The sequence below is a fragment of the Leptonychotes weddellii genome, chromosome 8 (genome assembly GCF_054177405.1).
Source record: "Leptonychotes weddellii isolate Sample4059 chromosome 8, ASM5417740v2, whole genome shotgun sequence".
NCBI classification, from domain to species: Eukaryota; Metazoa; Chordata; class Mammalia; order Carnivora; family Phocidae; genus Leptonychotes; species Leptonychotes weddellii.
In genome coordinates, this window is record NC_138376.1 from 88,655,056 (window position 1) to 88,679,723 (window position 24,668).

The 24,668-nt window shown below is 38.7% G+C and overlaps 2 protein-coding genes and 3 long non-coding RNA genes across 16 annotated transcripts in view; 3 read left to right on the top strand and 2 right to left on the bottom strand.

The window, feature by feature from the left end:
* The window catches only part of NT5DC1 (5'-nucleotidase domain containing 1), a 137,709-nt gene extending 130,257 nt beyond the window's left edge, over positions 1-7,452 (top strand). For 6 of the 7 annotated variants that reach the window (XM_031029139.2, XM_031029141.2, XM_006734231.3 and 3 more), the window contains one exon: positions 7,319-7,452. In XM_031029139.2, the coding sequence (XP_030884999.1) occupies positions 7,319-7,434 (116 nt within the window). In that variant the 3' untranslated portion in view covers positions 7,435-7,452. Of the gene's footprint in view, positions 1-6,641; positions 6,816-7,318 lie in introns of those variants that run through there. The other variant, XM_081828842.1, reaches the window with a different exon arrangement.
* On the bottom strand, positions 4,557-11,774 carry LOC115941238 (uncharacterized). The gene is made up of 2 exons (XR_014147909.1): positions 11,229-11,774; positions 4,557-10,791 (listed from the first exon to the last, which is right to left on the bottom strand). It is a non-coding gene; the product is annotated as an uncharacterized LOC115941238 (long non-coding RNA).
* A 28-nt stretch (positions 11,775-11,802) lies between these two features.
* On the top strand, positions 11,803-14,637 carry LOC145723086 (uncharacterized). The gene is made up of 2 exons (XR_014147911.1): positions 11,803-12,886; positions 13,766-14,637. It is a non-coding gene; the product is annotated as an uncharacterized LOC145723086 (long non-coding RNA).
* Positions 14,638-14,934: 297 nt separating this feature from the next.
* Positions 14,935-19,059, bottom strand: TSPYL4 (TSPY like 4). The gene has a single exon (XM_006734232.3). It carries the CDS (start codon positions 18,960-18,962, stop codon positions 17,718-17,720), a length of 1,245 nt encoding a protein of 414 aa, XP_006734295.1. The 5' UTR covers positions 18,963-19,059; the 3' UTR covers positions 14,935-17,717.
* Positions 19,060-19,091: 32 nt separating this feature from the next.
* LOC115941239 (uncharacterized) lies at positions 19,092-24,011 on the top strand. 6 transcript variants are annotated; one of them, XR_014147914.1, is made up of 4 exons: positions 19,122-19,168; positions 20,738-20,881; positions 21,917-22,044; positions 22,971-24,011. It is a non-coding gene; the product is annotated as an uncharacterized LOC115941239 (long non-coding RNA). The 6 variants fall into 6 exon arrangements; XR_014147913.1 differs by having other exon boundaries at positions 19,141-19,239; XR_014147915.1 differs by having other exon boundaries at positions 19,146-19,175.
* The last annotated feature ends 657 nt before the right edge of the window (positions 24,012-24,668 follow it).

Here is a 24,668-nt window from a genome sequence, read left to right on the forward strand (position 1 = left end):
ACGTTCTGCATGGAGCGCTGGGTGTTATACGAAAACAATGGATCGTGGATCACTACATCAAAAACTAATGATGTATTGTATGGTGACTAACATAACATAATAAAATTAAAAACTACAAAAAAAAAAAAGTTAATTAGTGCACTGGAAGACAGGCCAAAGAAAATATCCAGAATGAAGCATGAAGAAAAAAAAAAGAAAAAAGCAAGATACAGAAAAAAGGAAGATAAAGAAGCAACATAGGAGATACACTGAGAAGGAATAAGATTTCTATAATTGGAAACCCCAGGAGATGAGAGAATAAGCCAGAAGCAATAGCTACAACTTTCCAAAAATGATGAAAAGAAATAAGCCAAAAGCGTAAGAAGTCCAAATAACTGAAACAAAATAAATAAAAACAAATCCAAAGTTAACTGCTAAAAACCAAAGATAATTAAGAAATATTAAAAGCAGCCAGAGAATTAAAAACATTGATTTCAAAGGAGTAAGAGTTAGATTGACATCTGACTTCTCCCAAAAACAAAAAAGCCAACACAGTAGAACAGTATCTTTAAATTGCTGAAAGACAATGGCTATCAATCTTGATGGTAGTCAACATCCAGTAAAGATATCATTAAAGAATAAAATAAAAGTATTTTTTTAATTTTTTTTTAAAGATTTTTATTTATTGAATGATTGATTTGACAGAGAGAGACAGCGAGAGAGGGAACACAAGCAGGGGGAGTAGGAGAGGGAGAAGCAAGCTTCCCACTGAGCAGGGAGCCCAATGCGGGGCTCGATCCGAGGACCCTGGGACCATGACCTGAGCCGAAAGCAGATGCTTAACCGACCGAGCCACCCAGGTGCCCCAACAAAAGTATTTTTAGACAGTCAAAAATGGAGGAAATTTATCTCTAGAAGACCTACACTAAAGAAAATACTAGTGTACTGTTCTTCAGGCAAAAGAAAGAATGATCCCTGTTGGAAGACTGAAGATGCAAGAAAGAATATACAGCAACAAAGGGATAAGCTACATGAATAAATTAAATGAACATTTTCTGTTGGAAAAATTTTTAAAAAGTCCTGAGAGTTTTAAATAAAGAATTTTTTTATTTTTATTTATTTATTTATTTTTAGAGAGAGAGAGAATGTGTGGGTGAGTGGGCGTTGGGGGATGGGGACAGAGGAAGAGAGAGATAATCTTAAGCAGGCTCCACACCCAGCATGGAGCCCAACATGGGCCTGTATCTCACAACCCTGAGATCATGACCTGAGCCAAAATCAAAAGTCGGACACTTAACCAACTGAGCTACCCAGTTGCCCCTAAAGAAAGAATTTTAAAACATTAAAGACTCCACCAAAAAACTGCTAGAACTGATACAGAAATTCAACAGGGTCACAGTATATAAAATCAATACAGAGAAATCAGTTGCATATCTATACACTAACAGTGAAGCAGAAGAAAGAGAAATCAAGGAATGGATCCCATGTACAATTGGACCAAAAACCATAAGATACCTAGTAATAAATGTAACCAAAGAGGTAAAGGACCTGTACTTGAAAACTATAGAACACTTAAGAAAGAAATTGTGGAAGACACAAAGAAATGGAAAAACATTCCATGCTCATGGATTGGAAGAACAAATATTGTTAAAATGTCTATGCTATTCAAATCAATCTATACATTCAGTTCAATCCCTATCAAAATGCCATCAGCATTTTTCACAGAGCTAGAATAAACAATCCTAAAATTTGTATGGAACCAGAAAAGTCCCTGGATAGCCAAAGTAATGTTGAAAAAAAACAAAAAACAAAGCTGGAGGCATCACAGTTCCAGACTTCAACCTGTATTACAAAGCTGTAATCATCAAGACAGTGTGGTGCGGGCACAAAAACAGACACATAGATCAATGGAACAAAATAGGAACCCAGAAATGGACCCTCAACTCTATGATCAACTAATCTTTGACAAAGCAGGAAAGAATATCCAATGGAAAAAAGACAGTCTCTTCAACAAATGGTGTTGGGAAAATTGAACAGCCACATGCAGAAGAATGAAACGCAACTACTTTCTTACACCATACACAAAAATAAACCCAAAATGGATGAAAGACCTAAATGTGAGACAGGAACCCATCAAAATCCGAGTAGAGAACACAGGCAGCAACCTCTTTGACCTCAACCACAGCAACTTCTTGCTAGACACGTCTCCAAAGGCAAGGGAAACAAAAGCAAAAATGAACTACTGGAACTTCATCAAGATAAAAAGCTTTTGCACACCAACAGAAACAGTCTACAAAACTAAAAGGCAACCTACAGAATAGGAGAAGATATTTGCAAATGTCTTACCAGATAAAGTATCCAAAATCTATGAAGAACTTATCAAACTCAACACCCAAAAAAACAAAAAATCTGGTCAAGAAATGGGCAGAAGACATGAACAGACATTTCTCCAAAGAAGACATACAAATGGCCAAAAGACACATGAAAAAATATTCATCATCACTTGGCATCAGGGAAATACAAATCAAACCACAATGAGATACCACCTCACACTGGTCAGAATGGCTAAAATGAACAACTCAGGAAACATAGATGTTGGTGAGGATGCAGAGAAAGAGGGACCCTCTTACACTGTTGGTGGGCATGCACACTGGTGTGGCCACTCTGGAAAACAGTATGGAGGCTCCTCAAAAAGTTAAAAATAGAGCTACCCTATGACCCAGCATATCTATCCTAGGTATCTCTCCAAAGGATACAAAAGTAGTGATTCGAAGGGGCATATGCACCCCAATGTTTATAGCAGCACTATCAACAATAGCCAAAATAGGGAAAGAGCCCAGATGTCCATCAACAGATGAATGGATAAAGATGTGGTGTGTGTCTGTGTATATATATATATGTGTGTATATATATATACATACACACACACACACACACACAATGGAACACTACTCAGCCATCAAAAAGAATGAAATCTTGTCATTTGCAAAGACATGGATGGAACTAGAGGGTATTATGCTAAGCAAAATAAGTCAAAGACAAATACCACATGACTTCACTCATATGTGGAATTTAAGAAAACAAAATAGATGAACATAGGGGAAAGGAAGGAAAAATAAGATGAAAACAAAGAGGGAGGCAAACCATGAGAAACTCTTAACTATAGGAAACAAACTGAGGGTTGCTAGAGGGGAGGTGGGGATGGGGATGGGGTAACTGAGTGATGGGCATTATGGAGGGCACTTGAAGTAATGAGCGCTGGGTATTAGATGCAACTGGTGAGTCACTAAATTCTACCTCCAAAACTAATAATACAGTATATGTTAATTAAATTTAAATTAAAATATATTTTTTTTAAATGATGCCAATGGCAGTGGGACAGTTGGAATTAAAATGCCCTAGCATCCTTGTATTATATCAAACTTATATGGTAAGGAATAAGAGTATGTTAGGTATTATGCATGTTGTAATCTCTAGGATAACTACCAAAGAAACTGTAATGAGATACATACTAGGATAAAATCTAAAAGAAAACAAAAATGGAAAGAAAAGAGTATGAAAAATAAACAAGGTATGGAGAATATTCAGGAAGATGACAGATTTAAACCTGAGTAATTATATTAAGTATAGATGACAAAAATCTCTGATTAAAGTCCTGAATGAAATAATGAAACCCAACTATGGGCTGTTCAGAAAAGACATGTCTGAAATATAAGGACACAGAAAGTTTGAATATCAAAAGATGGCAAGAGCTAATACCATGTTAATGGTAACTAAGAGAAAGAGTTAGCTACAATAATGTGAAACAAAATAGACATTAAGGAAAAAAATCCATTATTAACATGAAAGAGAATTACTTCATAATAGTAAATTCGGTTCTCAGAAATATGTATCTGAAAGTCTGAGGTATTCACAGGGCCCCTGATTAAGGTCAGAACTTAAATCCCTCCATTTTCTTTTTTTTTTTTTTTAAGATTTTATTTATTTATTCATGAGAGACAGAGAGAGAGAGGCAGAGGGAGAAGCAGGCTCCCAGGGAGCAGGGAGCCCGATGCAGGACTCGATCCCAGGACTCTGGGATCATGACCTGAGCCGAAGGCAGACGCTTAATGACTAAGCCACCCAGACGCCCCCTAACCTTAGATTCTTCTTTCTTTTTTCTTTTTTTTTTTTATTTGAGAGAGAGAGAATGAGAGACAGAGAGCATGAGAGGGAGGAGGGTCAGAGGGAGAAGCAGACTCCCCGCCGAGCAGGGAGCCCGATGCGGGACTCGATCCCGGGACTCCAGGATCATGACCTGAGCCGAAAGCAGCCACTTAACCAACTGAGCCACCCAGGCGCCCCAGATTCTTCTTTCTTGAATTGGGGATAATAGCAAGCTGCATTTCCTCTCTCACAGGATGGATGTGAGAGAAAGTAAAGCAAAATATTTATCTGAATTATTGATAGGCTGATGATGATGATATGATGGTAATTACAACCCTAAAATACATATAACCTTCCAAAAAGTCCATTCTCTATGGCAGCATACAAATCCAATATGTCAGTATATCCTCATTAAAATAATATCATTCTCATTAGTTTCAAAAGAATAGTTTAATTTTCATTTCGTTCCATGCTTAAACACATAAGATTAAAGAAAGATAACCTAAATATATTTCTTCCTTTTACAAACAATTTCCCTGTAAAAGAAATGGAACTTGTAACTTGAAGGAAGGGGCTAGCCCAGAATTAAACTATTATTTTCAGTTTTTCTATTTCATTCTTCCTTTATTTCAAAGTGATTCAAATTTATAGTGAGAGAATAAAGTAATGTGATAATCAAAGTCAATGAATTATTGCAATAGTACGTGGATAAAAACTGGTTCAATGGGATATGGTTATGAAATAGTAAGAAAGTCAAAGTAAAGTGAATCTTCATTATTCTAGGATTTAAATATTTCTCCGAAGAATGAGAAAATAACCCCCTCTCCATCTTCTGGGGGTAATTACCTCTCCTTAAAGAAGCAGTATTAACATTAGTGCATCTCCCATTTTCATTTGCCAAAAGCTTTCTTCCACAGCCCCCTGGAAAAGAACTTGGCTCTGGGCTTTTGTCTTCTACCTTTTCTCAGGAGAAAATATTAAGGACTTAACAGCAGTCAAACAAAGCTAAACATGTACCGATTTTTTGTGGTGAAAGGAGGAGAGAGTTGATGTGTCATATTCAATTGTTGATTTTGATGTCCAGGATACTTCCTTAGAAAGCAAAGTGTTAGTCTCTAAGTTAGCACTCTGCTATGTTCACATTCTCATAAAGAAGTTCTGTCTCACAGAAAACTTGAAATTGATTATTTCAGTAACATATTCAGTAAAGTTGGATACGACTGTGTAATTTACCTTATTTCTCAAGTAAGAAAAATAGTTGGGAGAAAAATACTGATGGCCATGGCTTCAGACATGTTGAGGATAGAATCTTTATATACATATTATCCTGCTAATAGCTTTTAAAAAAAAAAAGATCCAGAGTTTTTCTTTTCTGTTATATTTTATGTTGAACTTACTGTTCAAGAATATTTGTTCATTTTGGCTCACTTCATTTAATTGCTAGCTAATATGGTTGATATGATGTGTATTTAATACACAGAGTTTAATAGAATATTGTTGTGGTAAATAAGAATTCAGGATTTGTCTGTCTTTCTCTTTTCTTCCAAAGAGCACCAGAAATGACTTTCTGGTAACAGATGCCATTCTTTCCCTCTTGTTGAATCCCCAGTCTGGAGATCCTTGTTTCAATAGAAGAGTCATCTGATCTCACCTGGTTATAAAATGCCCAGATTTCTTAACAGATCTTTTCTGCTACCTGGAAGAGAAAATGTTTGCTTTAAGTGAGATAGAAGGTGAAAAACAAATACTCCCCCTTTGCCTCTTAAAACCTTTTTGTAGTCATGAAATATTTCTTTCTTAATGAATATCTTGTTAGGTTTGGTTATCTCATTGACATTTAAATACAAAGACTCGTTTTTATAGATTGTATAAGTTTGCACTTGGTAGCTATATACATTATAATGATGATTGGTTTGTAAGGATCATGATAATGTAACCATTTTTAACCTTTTAGTAATAGCTACGCAGAAACCTAAACATTTACTTCAGCAAATGTATAGGAAAGACAGAGGAAAAGATAACTGGTTGAACTCTTAGCCTATATCATTTTGGTGGCTTATCAGAAATACAAGACCTCAGATATATGATTTTAGAAACTCAGTGTTAGCAATTTACTTTCCAATGCCTTTTTAATGTGTGGCTCAAAATATACCACAGCTAACTGAGCAGTCAAGACCAATGAAATTCACTAATATTGAACATTTTTCTGTTTATAACATCTTAGGTTTCTCAGGCATCAGACAGGCAGTGTTCCTGCTTCCCTATTTCTAGCACTAATGTTTTCCTCATAAGGATTAACTACTTGGACTTGATGATTCTCACTGGCATTTAATATAAAGTATAATTTTTATGCTAGTGTCATTTTCAAAGTACTCAGTACTTCTAAATGATGTTTTACTTGTGAGATTTTTGAAATAAGGATTATTGCCCAGCATCTGCATGTGGAATGAGTATCATAACATGGCATATATCATAACGTTTCACTTGTAATATTTCTGGTAATGTTTCCTTGGAAGAAATTTGGGAAGAAGATATCTGAAGGCTAGCTTTTGAGAAATTTAAAGATGTCACAATGTCTCCCCATCAATAAAGTATGCATGTTATGTTCTCTCTCTCAATTTCCCTTGTGGCTGTGCATGCACGTGTGTGAGAGTGTATGTGTGTGTGTGTGTGTGTGAGAGAGAGAGAGAGAGAGAGAGAGAGATGATTATCATATGGAGAAAGCTGCCACATTGTGTATATTAAAATCCTTATTTATCTAAGCATTCAAAAATTATTCTTAGTAACTCTCTTATTACTGGGGCCAAAAGATTATTAGTTCTCATTTACCAGTTACATGATGCTCTGAGTAGAGCCTGAGAGACTTTTAAATTAAAAAAAAAATTAGATGAGCATGCCTATTTTATGTGTTAACTTTTGTACAGAGAATGTTAAAATTAAACTCACTAGTTAAATCTCTGAAGATGATTTATAAAACTTCTAAATGTATCTTGACTTAAATTATTGTAAATTTTATGGAGGAAAACATCTATACTCTTCATGTTAGGTGCAACCTATCCAGGTGACAAAAGAAATTAAAATCACGAAATTCTAAAAAATAAGTTTTATTATCAGTGACTCAAATTTTGATTTGTTTATGTTTATGAATGGCCTTTTGAGATCTGGAAAATAATAAAATTGTTCTTTTTCCCAGAATTACCCCTGGACTACAAATTTTCAAGGTTTTCTTCAAGCAATTCAAAAACAGCTGGCTACTATCCAAACCCTCCATTGATCTTATCAAATAATGAGACACTGACAACCAAATAAACTGTCTTTACTGAAAAATGAAGTGAAGAACTATATATGCAGCGAGTCTACTGTAAAAATGTTACCTTTCAAAAAATACTATAAAATGCTTTATAGGAACAAATTCTTAATGATAACTGACCAAGAAATTGGTGTTTTTTCCATAGGTCTCCTTTCTGTATAGACCATCTTTATGCCCAACAACTCTCATTACATTAAAATCTCAGTATCTTAGAACTGAAAAGAACCTTAATATTTTCTATACCAATAGTTCTGAGATTAGGATTCATCTGGGGATTAGGAATCACCTGTGTAATATATACATGTATTCATACACACACACACACAATTTACACATATGCCTAGACCAGTGGTTCTCAAAGTGTAGTCCCCAAACCACTAGCACAGCATCACCTGAGAATCTGATAGAAATACAAATTTGCAGGCCCCACGCAAGGCCTGCAGAATCAGAAATGTCGGGGATGCAACCCAGCACCCTGTGTTTTAATATTAGTGGATTCATATACTAAAGTTCAAGAATCACTAGCTAGACCATAACCTCCAGAGATTGGTTTAATTGGTCTGGAAATATAGATGAGCACTGACATCTTTTACCTGCCCCAGGAAAAGTGCAGCCAGAATTGAGAATAATTGATCTCTATCTGTTCCTTCCACTTAAAACCAAAAATACTGAGTCTAGTGAGAATAGGCTATCCAAGCTATCAGGTTTTATGCTATTCTTAAGTTTTCCAAAACAAGGAGCTAAAGAGGATTTCTTGTGAGACCACACAGCCAGTATGGGACAGAAATGAGATGAGAAGCCAACTATTTCAACCTCTAATGTTACTCATAAGGGTTTTTCCCCCCCAATAATGTTAAAGGCTATATAATTAATTTTCATTCACTTTAAGGTATATATTCTCAGTGGGACAAAAATTGGTTCTTGGGGTGAAAAAAATACTAGATAATGCAATGAATTGTGCCCCTCCAAAGCTCAACCCTACCCAGTAAATCTTACTCTTTAGCATTAATTTCTCTCATTAGGGAAAAACAGAATTTAAAGTTAAATTTATTAATTAAATTTAATTTGGTTGAATTTAATTTTTCTCGGGGGGGGGTAGTAATGAAAAAAAGATTGGGAAAAATGCTTTAAGAGATTTCATAGTTATATTACAATCCAGGATTATTGTGTTCCATGTGCTTCGTATAGTCCTCGAATAGTAGCTACTTGTGGCAAGATGTCTGGAGCCAGATGTTTACAGTAAATTCCTGGCTACTCTTTATGTTTTAATTTCGCTCTGTCCATCATGGACAGTGTCAGAAAACACAATGGTCACTATCATTATTTTACCTGGATTGTAGCAGAGAACTTAACATATTGATGCATGCAATGAAAAGATAAATATTTCATTAAATTTTTAAATCCTCAAATAATCCCAAAGGTATTGTGGGAATGAGTATCTCAGGGTGGGTAAACAGTTACTGAAATTTTTTCCTCAGTGTCAGTAGCTCTGTTTGATATCTACTAATAAGTATATGGTAATATATTTAAAACTGATTTCCAAAATCTTATTGGAATATGATAACGAACACACAGTCAGCTTAGGGCTAAGTGAAAGATGCTGTCTGACGTATACAAATAGATATTTAATTTCTTTAAAAATAAAGCTGTTTTCCCTTATGTGGATTTATTTTGTCAATGGGAAAGAGGAATGTATCTTTTTTTCTTTTTTAAAGATTTTATTTATTTATTTGAAAGAGAGACACAGCGAGAGAGGGAACATAAGCGGGGGAGTGGGAGAGGGAGAAACAGGCTTCCCGCTGAGCAGGGAGCCCTATGCAGGGCTCGATCCCAGAACTCTGGGATCATGACCTGAGCTGAAGGCAGACGCTTAACGCCTGAGCCACCCAGGTGCCCCAAGAATGTATCTTTAAATGCTTATAAACTATTATTATTAATATGAAAAATGAGAACCCCAAAATACGTTAATTGCACTTTTTTGGTCACTAAGGATTGAAAAAAAATGGAACTCAAATCAGAAGTTCTCATCCTACTTTTACCCGTACTTACCTAAGGGATCTGAACAAGTTACCATATATATCTAATCTGACCTCAGTTTTTTCCATCTTGTCAAAAGACAAGGTTAGAGTTTTATTTCCGAGTTTCCTAATACCCTTCTAGCAGAGTCAGTTCTTCTAATGAATGTTGTTTTTCTGTTGGATAATTAGACTTTTAAGTTTTTTTATTTCATTTTTTCTAAAAAGTGCCAGTGTTTCTAATTGGATCTGAAAAGTAAAAATAATTTAAAAATGGCACTATAAAAGTTAAAAAGATATTAGAGAAGAAAAGCTATATATTCTTTAATAAAGTTAAATGAAGCAAGAAAGCAGGAAAATTATATAAATGGACGGAGGACTTAAGTTTAATATTAGCATAAGGCAAACATTCATCATCTGAAAGATAACTACAAATAAATGCAAGAGATTTTAGATTTTCTTTGCTGGCCACTGTTGGTCTCATCAGCAGAGGTAAGATCTGAATGTCACAGTGGTAACGGTTTGTCAGAATTTCGTTTTTGGAATATTGAGGTAGAGAAACTTCAGTTAAACCATGAATTGCAAGCTAAAATCAACTAAAGTTTACTCTTGAAATTCATGGGTCTGAACTGCACGGGTCCGCTTATATGCAAATATTTCTCGATACAGTACTGTAAATGTATTTTCCTTATGATTTTAACATTTTATTTTTTCTAGCTTACTCTATTATAAAAACATAGCATATAATACATATACAAAGTATGTGTTAATGTTATCGGTAAGGGCTCCAGTTAACAGTAGGGTATTAGTAGTCAAGTTTGGCAGGGGAGTCAAACATTACACATGGATTTTTGACTATGTATGGGGGAGGGGGCCCTAATCCCCACATTGTTCAAGGGTCAACTATACTTCTGAGTTTTTTAAACTTGAAATCAGGTATTATTTCCCCACCAATTTTCATATCCAACAACTTTAAATACATGTATTTAAAGCAAAAAAAATATATATATATATACACACACACATGTATATATACACACTCATACATGTATACACACACATTTATTGAACTGGTTTGAATGAAAAATCTATATGATTATTGTATATAACAAACCAGCATAAAATAGAATGTCACACTCTCTTTGGATATAATAACCTTGACTATATTAGAATCACATGGATAGCTTTTTCTTAAATGTGATGTTACAGTAACATTCCCTTACCTCTTCTCAGAGTCTTGAGAAGAACGTTACCATAAGACCCACTGTGCTGCCCATGAAAATCCTTGGGCATGGTCCAGTCCACATAGGGTGAATTCAAAAAGGTATCTCTTGTTGGTCTCTAGAAATAATGGCAGAAATAATGGCAAAAAAATAATGGCTTTAAGTGCTAACTCTTCACCAGGCTACTTCATGTTCCTTATTTATCCCCTACAGCATCCCTATGAGGTGTGTATAATTATTAAAATTTTACAGATAAGGACATTGAAATTCATAGAGGTTAAATAACATCCTTGCTCAAAATTGTACTGTTACTAAGGAACAGAGTCTATACATGAGCCCAAGTTTCACCCCAAAATTCATGCCCTTAGTTGACTGACACATAAAAGTCTTCCAACACTGGAAAAGATCGGGGCAAATTCTCAGTCTAAAACCACACTTCAATTTAACAGTCACATCATGCTAGGACATGTGAGGGATTAGAAATACACAGGCTCTGTCCTAAAGTAACAATTTAGTAAAAAATATTAAAGCAAAGATCTATAACATAGAACTTACCTGGAAGAGTAAAATAGAGAACCAAGAACCATGGGAGTCCTAAAACATATAATGAAGTCTACTCTTCTTGGAAGCCACATAAACTAAAGTTATTAGTAAGCAGGTCTACTCTTTCTTCATATTCAGGTTCAAACATTCACCTTGCACACTTAGCAAATTTCCCCTTTGATGCTGAGGAAACCAAAATGGAAAAGGAATAATGAAAACCGATCCAAGTAAATTTAATGGGAGATGGGATATCTGGGCCTATTGAGAGAATTTGGGTCATTAATTAGAATGACAACTACAATATCACATAGACTGCTTGGCAGTCAGGTTCTTATACCATGCACCTGTTCTCAGAGTCTTAAAAAAAAGACTTTATTTTACTTTACCGGTGCTTTGGCCTTGGCACTTTCTTGGTAAAGATTAAAGCTTAATAAAGTTTACTAAAAAGAAGAATGGGGCACCTGGCTGGCTCACAGTCGGTAGAGCAGAAGACTCTTTTTTTTTTTTTTTAAAGATTTTATTTATTTATTTGACAGAGAGAGACATAGCGAGAGCAGGAACACAAGCAGGGGGAGTGGGAGGAGAAGCAGGCTTCCCGCAGAGCAGGGAGCCCGATGTGGGGCTCGATCCCAGGACCCTGGGATCATGACCTGAGCCGAAGGCAGACGCTTAATGACTGAGCCACCCAGGCACCCGAGCAGAAGACTCTTGATCTTGGGTGTGAGTTTAGCCTCACATTGGGGGGGTAGATTGTACTTAAAAAAAAAATTTAAAAATTAATTAAAATAAATAAATTATTAAGTGCCTATTAAAAGCAATCACCATGTTGAATCAATTAAAAAATATTCAAATTCTCTAAATTTAATACAAATGTCAACACTTCTTTATAGTTCCTAGCAACTAAATTTCATAAATATAATATTTAAAGTCCTTTTGGTACATTTACTCCCTTTGATGAAGGCAACAAACTGCTAATTTCATTTATTTTTGCAGCAATTATCAAGATTGGGGCGCCTGGGTGGCTCAGTCATTAAGCATCTGCCTTCGGCTCGGGTCATGATCCCAGGGTCCTGGGATCGAGCCCCGCATCGGGCTCCCTGCTCCGCGGGAGGCCTGCTTCTCCCTCTCCCACTCCCCCTGCTTGTGTTCCCTCTCTCGCTGTGTCTCTGTCAAATGGATGAATAAAATCTTTAAAAAAAAAAAAAATTGCATTTGTAAATTTCAGTAGTGTTTTAATCTGTGACTGTATGGAACCCTGTATTAAATGGTTAAAAAAAAGTACCCCTTTCAAAGACCAATCATGAATGAAGAATAACTTCAACTGAGTCCTGATTATTCACATAAATACGATTTTTGTTTTATGACAAATTTAGTACAGATGTTTATAATGGAAGATACCCTAGGCTTGAAATAAAAAAATTCACGTCTCTGTGACTTGCATCTTAGGCACATTTACTTCAACTTTCTGAGCCTGTTTTCTCAACTATTTAAATGGAGATAGTAAGACCTGTGTCAGGACTATGAAAGTAACATGAGAACACAAACGGATGTGCAGGACATACCTCAGATTTCTGGAGATTGTCAAACCAGAGACGGTATCTCTGACGCAAATCAGGTATCCAAGGCTCAAACTGTGACTCTGTGGAGCAGGGGATTCAGTAAGAATACAGGTAATTTTTGTTTGTTTTTATGATAAACACTGATTCCAGAAACTGGAGTCAACTAGAGATAAAGGAGAAGCAGTAGCAGCAACAGGAGTGGTGGGGAGAAGGGACCCTGAGTAAGGAAGGTTAGAGAAGCCTTTTGTCAGTCTGGTCTAAGCTGAATACCCAGAAATGGAAAAGAATGCACAAGGAGATTCTGTTATGTGGGCACCAGGGGAATTATGAAGAATGACCCTACTAACGGCAATATGGCCTGAGCAGACCAAATGATACTTCTTTGGTGAACAGAGGACAAGAGAACCTCGCATATGATTTGAAGGTCTGCATAAGGAATTATTTGGGTCTAGAATTGAGAAAGAAAAACAAGGCAATGAAAAGAAATGGAACAGGGATATAGGAGTATACCAACTGACTAGTAAAGTGAAACCTACATAATGTCTAATTGAGTCTAATTTTATTAAACAGAACAGAAACCATGGTAATCTAACAATCGAGGGGCACCAACCTACTAGAAAAATGAATACTATTGGTTAAAGCTGATAATAAACCAAGGGCAACAAAAATGACATTTTTCTGACCATGTCCAGAAAAGGATAAGAGAAAATGCTTGACACAAGTGGTTGATGCAGAAAAAAATCAATCACTAAATTGAAAAGGTAAAATGAACACTATAAGGAAAATTTAGGATTAAGTTGGGTGTAGAGTTTGCAAAGAAAACCTAGCTCTCTAAAACTTAAAGTTCTCCAGGCCTAGAAAAAATTATACTTAAGTAAAACTTCCAAGTATGGATTGCATCAAGAGTCAGCAGGTCTGTTTAATAATAATTTGGGGCCATTTATGTAAAATTTTTGTTTAGATGGCTAAAAATACCATTCCTTTTCACAGGTCTTGCAATGTCCGTAGCTCCCTCAACTCCAGAGATTGCAGAAGTATTTAGCTTCCAAACCTTCATGTGACAACTGCTGAACAGCAAAACATTATTGGTAATTAGACTGAGATGTCTGAGATCATTTGTTTCTAGACACTGTGTCAGTCACAATTTTTTTTATTCTTTTTAAAGCAACACACTTGTAGGAAAAGAAATTAAGCACTTACAGAATACACAAAGATTAATTTCTTCCAAAAGTCTATCTTAAGCTCACTGAGGAAAGAGTAAGATCAGTTAACATAAATGTAGTAAACAAGAATGGTGCATTAAGAATAGTTTTCCACGGGGGCACCTGGGTGGTCGTTAAGCGGCTGCCTTCGGCTCAAGTCATGATCCCAGGGTCTTGGGATCGAGCCCCGCATCGAGCCCCACATCAGGCTCCTTGCTCAGCAGGAAGCCTGCTTCTCCCACTCCCACTCCCCCTGCTTGTGTTCCCTCTCTCACTGTATTTCTCACTGTATCTCTCACTGTCAAATAAATAAAAATCTTTATAAAAGAAAAGTTTTCCACTAAGTGAAATAAGTCAGAGAAAGACAAATACCATTATGATTTCATTCATATGTGGAATTTAAGAAACAAAACAAGGAAAGGGGGGAAAAGACAAATCAAGAAACAATACTCTTAATTACAGAGAACAAACTGATGGCTACCAGAGAGGAGGGAGTGAGGGGATGGGTTAAATGGGTAATAGGGATTAAGGAGTGCACTTGCTAAGATGAGTACAGGGTGATGTATGAAACTGTTGAATCACTATATTGTAGGCCTAAAGCTAATATAACACTGTATGTTAATTAACTGGAATTAAAATAAAAACTTAAAAAGCCAAAAATGTTTTCTACTAAAAACAGTATTTTAAGTAAATGACTAAAATCAAGAAATGGTGCTTCAATTACCTTCAATAACTGCACTGGCTGAATAGGAAAAATTATGTTCATGAGCATGCAGTTAGTTAGGCTTCTTATTTACCCTTTTCCAAGAAAAAAATGTCTTAGAAATTTGGTGGCTTTTTTTTGAAGCTTCAGGAAAATGCTTACTGTGACAATTTGATAACTTTAATGAATTCCCAACCTTTTATTAGCCTAGACAACACAGAACTTTATTTTTATTTTTTGGTGAAAACAAGAAATACAACAGAGCGACAGACTTTATTTTTCCTTTGAGCACAAAGAAGACTAAAGTACTTAATGATCCTTGTTTAGTTTGACAGAGCAATTCTACAAGTACTTACACTTAAGGTTAGGAACATAAAATGTCAAGTACAACATTATTATGAGGGCAAGAAATATCAAGACAATAGAGTTATGTTTTTCTTTTTGAGATTACTTTCACAAGACAAAGCAACAATTTGCAAAATTTCAAAGATCCCATTCAAATTATATTTCTTAGAACTATATATACAGACAGGCCAGAACAAGCTGATAATATTAATGAATATTCACAGGTGTCATACTGCACAGGAACAAGTTTGATATTTTTGCACACATTCTCAATTACAAGCAAAAAGCAGGCCTGTAAATGTCAATTTTGCCAGCAAGCAAAAATAGAGAAAGGAATTAATAGGATTTTACTCAAATACAGCATATACCATTCGTCTTCCACATAGAAAAGAACACTCCTATAATAATAGAGAGAAAACATCCAGACTTGCATTTTTGTGTATAAAAATCTACTGGTGAATTCAAGGGAATTAGGGAAAACTACTCCAAGCATCCTCTTTAAACATCAACCACTTTGATTCTCCCACCTCTCCTGGGAAAAGCTTCAGGGACTCTCCCCACCATCCCCAACCCTGCAGGGTTCCAGTCTTCCCTGTGCCTTTCCAAGCCTACTCCACAGCAGGTTCATTTCTGTTTCTGGGCTTTCAGGTTCCTCAGCCCACAGCATCCTCCCCACTTGCTGTGCCCAGACCTCCCAAACACACTTAGAGCTTAGAGCAAGGCCTTCAAAAAAAAGGAGAAAGGCAGTCATTACTAGCACTATATACAACCCAAGTAAGACAGCCCTGACGGCACTGCTGTCCCACCTACTGGAACCTATCCTGGAAATCCAGACACCACACATCCCCATACCGCCCTAGGAGGGTAGCCTGGCATCTCCCACAGTGTAGACTGCAGCCTGCTCCCTGTCTTTGGGAGAGAAGCAGGGAAGGAAATGCGTTAGTGGAGGAGGGAGAGCCAGGAAGGCCAGGCCATAGGATGGAGGCCCCGGGGACATCAAAGCAGTAATAGAGGACAGAGGTGACCCTCAAAATGCTGCCCTGGGGTTATTTCTAAGTGATCCAAGGCCACCCCCCCCCCACCAAATTTCCATGTTTAAAAAAGTAGAGTGAAACTAAGTTTTGGTTGCTTTAGACCACACCCTACTCTGGGTCTGCCTTAAATCCATCACTGTGAGGCCCCCTGTCTTTCCCCTCTGCTTCTCAAACTAAACTCAAGAAACACAGGTTTTGGAAAGTGGACAGGGAAAAAGGGTGGGGTCAACAAAGTTGGCCCAAAAGAACACTGCTCATAACTAAACAACCTACAGGTCTCCTTTCAGACCCTACTAAAAAGGAAGTAGGGGGGAGGCATGAGGGCAGAAGAGCACAATTAAAAGATCTGGAGTCTATTGTACAGTACCTTTCTCCCTCTGGACACAAGGTGAGAGCAAATTAAACAAAAAGCCTGCTTTTGCCAGTTTAGTTTTCTGTTTCTGAGCTGTAACTGTTTCAGAGAGGGAGGAAGGGTGGGAGAGGGAAGCAGAGAGAACAAGGTGGTGGGGGGAGGGAAGAGAAAGATAGAGACAGATACACAAGAGGCCCCACAGACCAGAAACACCTCTCCCTCAGTGCCCCCACCCTAGCAACTTTATCCTGTCATTCTGAGAATGAGTGCAAGAGTTAGGAGGGGGATACCTAACAAAGTTGCCCAAATAAAGGGTGTTTGTTGGCTACAGCTCAGAAAGCCTAACTGCTGGAAGTGAACCATTACCAGCCTTGCTTTGGGCACTATCATGTATGACTGCCCAACCTGCCCAACAGCCAGTTGGGTTTATAGATAACTACTTGATGGGGTAGGGGGTCTGAGGGGAAGTTCCCTATGTGCTGCCTGGGATCTTAAGTCCACAGATAGTTGCTGAGGAAGCAGGCAGTGGTGCCTATGCAAAGCTTACCCAGAAGGCTGAGAGCAGGTTTGGGTGGGCCATAGCACAGACCGTCATACTCACCAGTACCTGTTCACAAAGCAGAGTGCCCAAAGGCAAAAGAAGACCAATGCAGTAACACTGAACACCTCTCATCCGTTACCTCATTCATGCCTCGTAGCCCCCACCAGCCCCCTTATTCTGCCAGATAACCAGCTGGGTGGATGGCACAGGCCAGGAAGGCAGCTAGGAGCCAGTCAGTGGTAGCCAGAATGTCCAGTTTGGTTGACGGCTGGCATCATCTAGATCAGCTTCATCTTGCAGCAGTGAAATTCAAAGAACTTGACATACAGTACATGGGTATCAGGAGGACACTCAGCATTAAGTATGAAGCCCAGCTAGTTACTTGCAAAGGTATTTCAAGCTTCTTTGTGGTAGATAACCACTTAAAAAACTGGGAAAAGACCATGGTCACAGACAGGGCTCAAGGCATGCAAAGGAAGGCAGTGCCTATCTATCTACAGCATCATGTGCATGGCATAGAAGCAGTGCAAGGCCATGCACTTGGAACATGTAACAGGATACAGAAGAGCATGAAGGTCCAGAGGAAGAAGAACACAAGCGTATAAGAGTCAACCTTGCAACTGATTGTTGAAGATTTAGAAGAACCAAAGAAAATACTCCAGTGTGAAGAGAAAGCAGATAGAAGACTGCATGCTGTTGGCTAAGCATAGGTTCAAGGGGAGGTGGTGAGGAGACTTGTGCAGGAGCTTCTCATAAGGTCATCAGTTAGCCAGACTGGAACCTGAAGGACCTGGGGCTCTCCACTGGCTGCCTTGCTGGGTCTCGAATTCCACGGCGAGGCCCTTCACCCATCAGGTAGTATTGTAGGGGATTGGGCCACAGTTCCGCTTTGATAATCTCCGCAATCCTGTCGAATTCTAGAAGGCTGTGGTCTGAGAACCAGTTAAAGAAACTGGGTATAGTGTTTCCTTCCCGATTCCTGTGGATATGGGACTGGGGGTCTTGGCCCCTGTGCCAGCGGATTGGAGTGGAAAGAGACACCACCCTGCCAGAGGATCTGCGCTCATATTCTTTGACGAGGCCCTCATTCCGGAAGTAGGGGTTGCTCTGAAAGATGAACTTGAATTTGCAGCCTGCTCTGGGGTGTTTGAGCTCCTCCACCTCCAAATTGATCATGTACCTCATCATGTCTTCATCTTGGCCACTGATCATAGGTGACAGCTGGGGGTGGTTCCGAAAGGCAGTGACCCAGAAACCTGGGATATTTTGGATAATGAAACTTCTGCGCTGCATATGAAGCCTTCGCATGCGGCCAAACTTGCGCTCCAGCTGAAGGAAGGCCCTGTCAGCCTGGGCATTTACATTTGACAGCTCCTGATCGATGGCCTCCAGAGAATCCATGCAGTTATTGATCTTCGGGGCCTTGCCCCGTGTCTCCTCTTTCATTCCTCCTACCACCTTTTTTTCCTTCTGCATCACCTTCTTTTCCTCCACCACCTCCTCTGCTCCTCCCTCCTTTTCCGCAGCCGCTGAAACGGCGCACTTTTTTGTCATTTCCTTGGCCTTCGCCCCAGGCATCATCTGAGACCCCAACCCCCCTGCGCCACAGGCTTCTAGAGCTTTCTCCCCAGCAGGGCCCTGCGGCTCTCTACGAGGACAGCCATTTTCCTGGCTATTGTCGGTCGCCACCGCGGCGGAGGCTGAGGCAGGGGCTGCTGCGAAACCTTCCGTGGCAAGAACCTCTTTCTGGCCCGATCTGGTCGCTACACGGCCGCGACTCCCAAAAACTCGAACGCGGAGCACCGGGGCACAACTAGCGGGGTTCTGGGGTGCGCCTCCCTCCGCGGCGGTCTCCAAGCCGCCCTCACCTGTGTCCGCCATCACCGGCGTCGCCTCGGTTTCCTCGCCCGGGCACTGGTTTAGGTCCGGATGTCCCGGGGCATGGTCGCCAGTAGCCAGGTCGCAGTCTTTAGCGACAGGAAGATTGTTGCCCTCATCCAGGCCGCTCATTTTGGTAGAAGGCAGACCTGCAGGAGGAGAGCGTCCCTTGTCCTCCGCAGAAGACGCGCTCCGCCCCAAACCGCCCCTCTTTTCCACTCGGGAGGGATGCTGCTATGGCAACCGGTGACATCACGGCAGCGGCGTCGTCACATCGCGCGAGAATTCGCTGAGCCTTGTGATTGCGACAGTCAAGGGTATGCCTTTGTCTTTGTGTGGTAAGATGTGAGTTTCGTCGGTCTGGGAATGATTTGGTTTACATGACTGGGTGCAGACCAAATTCAAACATGTGAGAATTGTGTTAATGTGTATTTCTAAGGCTCTGAATGAATTTCTAAGCCACCTACACTGTTAATTTTCTCTTGAAATACTTACCTAAAAGATAAGAAAGGTTAAGTAATTGTTCAAGTCCGTCAGCTCATAGGGCCTTCCGTGGATGGTAAGGTGGACTCAGCAATTCACATGCCTGCTTTTTTTTAATGTACAGATTCATGACTATTACCAAAAGATTGAGATGAGGAGAGTTTCATCTTTCTTAAGAGAAGTGTTGATTTAAAAACTTAGGAGCTGTGGAAAGGGAGGCTTCTCTCATCCTAACGACATAATGAAGAATTATTTCATGTATTTATGTATGTTGGGCAACCCCTATGAAGCTGTCGGACAATATTACCTCTTCACTTTTAACTACTATAAGTAGCAAATGTATTTTCCTTACTTAGAGTTGACCCACACCTGTGAGCACGCAAATTTAGCCTTTACGCATTATTGAAAAAGACGTGATCTCAGATTTTAATTTCCAAAATTGTACGTATATGTTGCTTCTTCTCAGGTCATAATCCTAATCTAAAAGGAGTTGTTGCTTTAATAATGCCTGTGGGCATGAAGCCAGCAAATATTTGCCAAAATTTGCCCCTGTGATAATTTACTGCAGGATGGAAGCAATAATCAACTGTTTGGGGCACTGAAACTATTAATTGTCCAAATTAAAATATTTTAAGTAACATTTAAAATGTTAATGTTAAAATATTTACTTAAAATTTCTCTTTTCAAGTTGGCTCATACAATTCATCTAACAGTAATGTCAGTACTGTTCTATGTGTTGTTTTGTTTGCTGGAGTACGGAAAAACTGGTGTTAATCCTTAGATGAATGCAAGAATGAAGGAAAACTTAAATTTTGCATATTTTTAACATCTTAAATTCATACTAGAAAAATGTTTATGATTATAACTCTTCGTAATAGAAACTACACTACAGAGCACCCTAGATTATGATCACTTTTAAATTAGGACTCAGAAGAGGATCCAGTGCAAAGTAAGGATGTAGGGGAAACAGATTTACAAAAAAGTAGCAGGTATATTGAGGGAAGTAGTGCAGACCCTGTGCAACTAAGAATGAGGTGCTGATAGACACTGGCAGACATTACAGAGAAACAGCCTCTCATGCAGCTTCATAGTTTAGCTCACGAAGATTTACTAGAGAATTTATAAACAATTAAGGTATTTTTGTACCCCTAATCAGCCTACTCAAGGACAGACTGTCCAGATTGACTGCTGCAGCTAATCAGATAACCCATAAAAATTGTGCAAACAAGATTCACTCTTCTCAGACTACAATTACTTTTCTCTCCTTTTTTTCCTCTTTTAAAAAACCTATTTTGCCTCTGTGGGGTGAAATCAATCTACTGATTTATCCTCTTTGTAAATAAGTAAACAATGTGCTATAATTAAGTGACTTTATGACTTTGGGTTATTCTTTGACACTACTCTGCCTTGTTTCCTTTATTAAGAAATCTTTGCAGTGTGGAAGGATTAATTCGCTAGGATTATAACCTGAGCCAAGAAGCAGACAAGCAGCAAATGTTGAATGAAAGTTCCTTTGCCGTACAAGAAAGAAAGAATGTGCTATTTGCAACAGAAAATTAGAAAATTAGGTAACACTGCTACTACCTGTGAACCTTTTTTCTTGTTGCATATACCAAAGTTTTTTACAAGATTTTTATTTCTACTACTTGAAATATCCCCATCCCTAGCTTTAATTATTCCTGTCAACGGAATCATTTTCCACTAATAATAACCTGCCCATTCTTGAAACTCCATTCAAGCCTACCTCATGTAGATTGCCTTAGGCATTTTAATGCATTTAATTTCATAAACAAGGACCCAGGAAGCACAGAGAAGTTAACTCACTCATGGTGAGATATTAATTGCCAAACTGCCTCTTCCCATCTCCTATGCATAACCTTTCCTTATCACCTTACCATTCTGATAGTCCTCTGAATTTCTATAGCTCTTATGACCTTCGCCATGCAAATTAGAATTTACCTTCTATCTTTAACTTTCTTGGTGGTTTTATGCAGATCAGTCTACTCATCCCAGCTAGACAAGGATGGCTGCGTAGTGGCTTCTTCCTTGGCATCTACTGTAGTATAGCCTAGTGACTATCTCGTTGAAGATTGCAATGAATTTGATTATTTGATTTAAATGAAAAATTTTAAAGGTTTTACCAAAATGAATAATATGACTGTGCTAGTATTTTATTTTGGGTTGAGTGGATATATATTATAGGTATGAATCATTTTATCTGCATATTAGAATATTGGATTTTGGGTACACAACAAAGCCTGTTCTGTTGGCAATTGGCAATAAGCCTCACTACAGAGAAAAAGATATATCAGTAACACGACCATATGGAAAAATATTTGCAGGAAATGCCATGAAAATCTAGGAGGTAATTTTCATTTGCCACAGGACTAGGACTTTAACAAAAGTTCAAATATAATACAGTCAAATAGGAATGACTTTACTAAAGTGTATAGTAAATACTGGAAAATATAGGAAATATCCGCTGTTGTTAATCTTGAACAACAAGTTTGTCTTTTCAAAATGATAGGGTTTCTGGTCATATATTCATTATAGCCTACATTTATTTAGTGTCTTCTAAATGTGTTATCTCATTTAATCCTCAGAACAACCCTGTGAGGTAACAATATTATGACCTCCATTTTACATTACCTCAGAAGGAACTCAAGCAAAGAGGAACTGAGTGGTTTATCCACGGTCACACAGCAGTGATAGAGCCATAATCTGAACCCAGGTAATCTGACTCAAGAACCTGCACACTCACTCCTTATATTGTCTGCAATTCTACACAACATATAAAATGCAAAGGCGCTTTCTTAGAAATAAGACCATATGGGGGCGCCTGGGTGGCTCAGTCGTTAAGTGTCTGCCTTCGGCTCAGGTCATGGTCCCAGGGTCCTGGGATCGAGCCCCGCAGCGGGCTCCCTGCTCCGCGGGTAGCCTGCTTCTCCCTCTCCCACTCCCCCTGCTTGTGTTCCCTCTCTCGCTGTGTCTCTCTCTGTCAAATAAATTAAAAAAAAAAAAAAAAGAAAAAGAAATAAGACCATATGACCATCCCAATTTAATGTTAAATCTTATCGTCCTATTCCCCTCTGCCCATCCAGAAAGATACTAACAGTTGTTAGGGAAGTGCCCAATCACGAAAAGGAGAAACAAGAATTCATGATCCTGGATTCAATGCCATTAATTCAACAGTTCTCAATCCATCAGATGTTAACATTCCCTTAGTTCATTTGTTATTTCTTTATTGGTATTGTGTAGACCCAGTCTTATTGGATGAGGGCGAAAGACATGGGCTGCATTTCCATCTCTGCCTTCATGAGCAATGGAAATTTGGGCAAGTGGTTTAACTTTTTTAATCTCAATTTCCACATTTTATAAAATGGGAATCATTAGGGGCACCTGGCTGGCTTAGTCAGTGGAGCATGCGACTTTTGATCTTGGGGTTGTGAGTTCACGCCCTAAGTTGTGTATAGCCTACTTAAAAAAAAAAAAACGGGAATAGTAAGATCACTCAACCTGTCTTTATCCACTGCTCAGAGTAATGGGTCAATATTGTAATGTGGGTGAACCTTCCTTGTAAGTCGCTTTCCTGATGTTGCTTTCCTCCTCCCTCACCCCCATCTCCATCTTTCTTTTTTTCCTTCTTTTCTTTAAAAGTTATTTCATGGACCATTACAGCCAGAAGATACTGAATTTTCAGACAATTTCCCCTAAATGACCCTTAACTTATGGAAGGCGTCATGTCCCTATGACTTGAATCACCTCTCCAGGGCTCCAAAGCCCAGAATTAAGTTGAGCAGCAACAGAAGCTTTCTATGGAAACGTTTCTCTTCCTCAGACAAGACAAAGGCATCATCAGCAGACAGACCCTGTGTGTCCAGGGCCAGGCAAAATTGCCATTTCCAACAGAAAGCTGTCCTGCTTTTTGGGAAAACAATGGCTGAAGAACAGCTTCCTTCACATTCAAAGAAGATGCTAGTCTAATTGAATTTCTTGCAGGCAAGAATCAAGAGTGGATCTGGCTTTGGTACCAATTCAGTGTGAAGTTTGTTGTGGTGGCCACAAAAATGCACCTCACAGTCTTCCAAATACAAGGAGAGTAATTGTTCAGGAACCTGAATGCTGCACCCTGCATCTATAGCCTCCTTTGCATTCTGGCCATACCTCCTGTGAGCTGCTCCAGCCAATGACTGAGTGTGGCTAGGAAACTAAGGCAAGACCATTGCTAGAAGATGTGGGACTCAGCTGACAGCTGACTCTGGCTGGCTCAAGGACTCCCTATTGGCCTTGCTGAATCTTCCTTGGATGGCACAAGAGACTAGGACACTTCCACCCAACTTTCTCTTGCTCTCTTTTTCATTCAGAATCAGATTTTCTTTCTGGTCAAATGCCTCTTCCATCTTTTTTCTGGCTCCCTCCCCATTTCACTCACTGACACAGTCATTTCCCCTAATAAAATCTTTGCATTTCCCCTAATAAAGTCCCCTAATAAAATCTTTAATCTCGGGCGCCTGGGTGGCTCAGTTGGTTAAGCGACTGCCTTCGGCTCAGGTCATGATCCTGGAGTCCCGGGATCGAGTCCTGCATCAGGCTCCCTGCTTGGCAGGGAGTCTGCTTCTCCCTCTGATCCTCCTCCCTCTCATGCTCTGTCTCTCATTCTCTCTCTCTCTCAAATAAATAAATAAAATCTTTAAAAAAAAAAAATCTTTAATCTCAGCTTGATTCTGCGTTTCAGAGGATCCAGAATAACATATTTAACAGATCATTTAAACCTCTTAGTTCCCATTTTTGTATCTTGTAAATTGGGGTCGGGGGACAGAGAGAAGAGCTAGAAGTGGGGAAAGACTTAGTGAAATAAGAAGAAGGTCATGCCTACACTAAATGACATGATGAAGTAGTCAGATGCCTATATCTTAGAATTGCTAGTTCCTTATATATTTTGGAGATTAACCTCTTCAGATAAATGGTTTGCAAATATTTTCTCCCATTCTGTAGGTTCCTTTTCACTTGATTGTTGATAAAATAAAAAGTGTAAATATTAGAAAGTTTTATGTCAGAGTTTGGCAATTGTTCTCATTCTTAGTGTTAAATGATGATGTATCTCACAAGCAGTATGGTAGCCATAGAGTTTAGAGTAGATGAAATAAGTTGCTTTCAGGGTACGTGCACCCCGATGTTTATAGCAGCAATGTCCACAATAGCCAAACTGTGGAAAGAGCCAAGATGTCCATCGACAGATGAATGGATAAAGAAGATGTGGTATATATATACAATGGAATATTATGCAGCCATCAAAAGGAATGAGATCTTGCCATTTGCAACGACGTGGATGGAACTGGAGGGTATTATGTTGAG

Bases quoted from the DNA above. Each gene is read 5' to 3' on its own strand.
- TSPYL4 (XM_006734232.3), bottom strand. From the start codon at position 18,962: ATGAGCGGCCTGGATGAGGGCAACAATCTTCCTGTCGCTAAAGACTGC.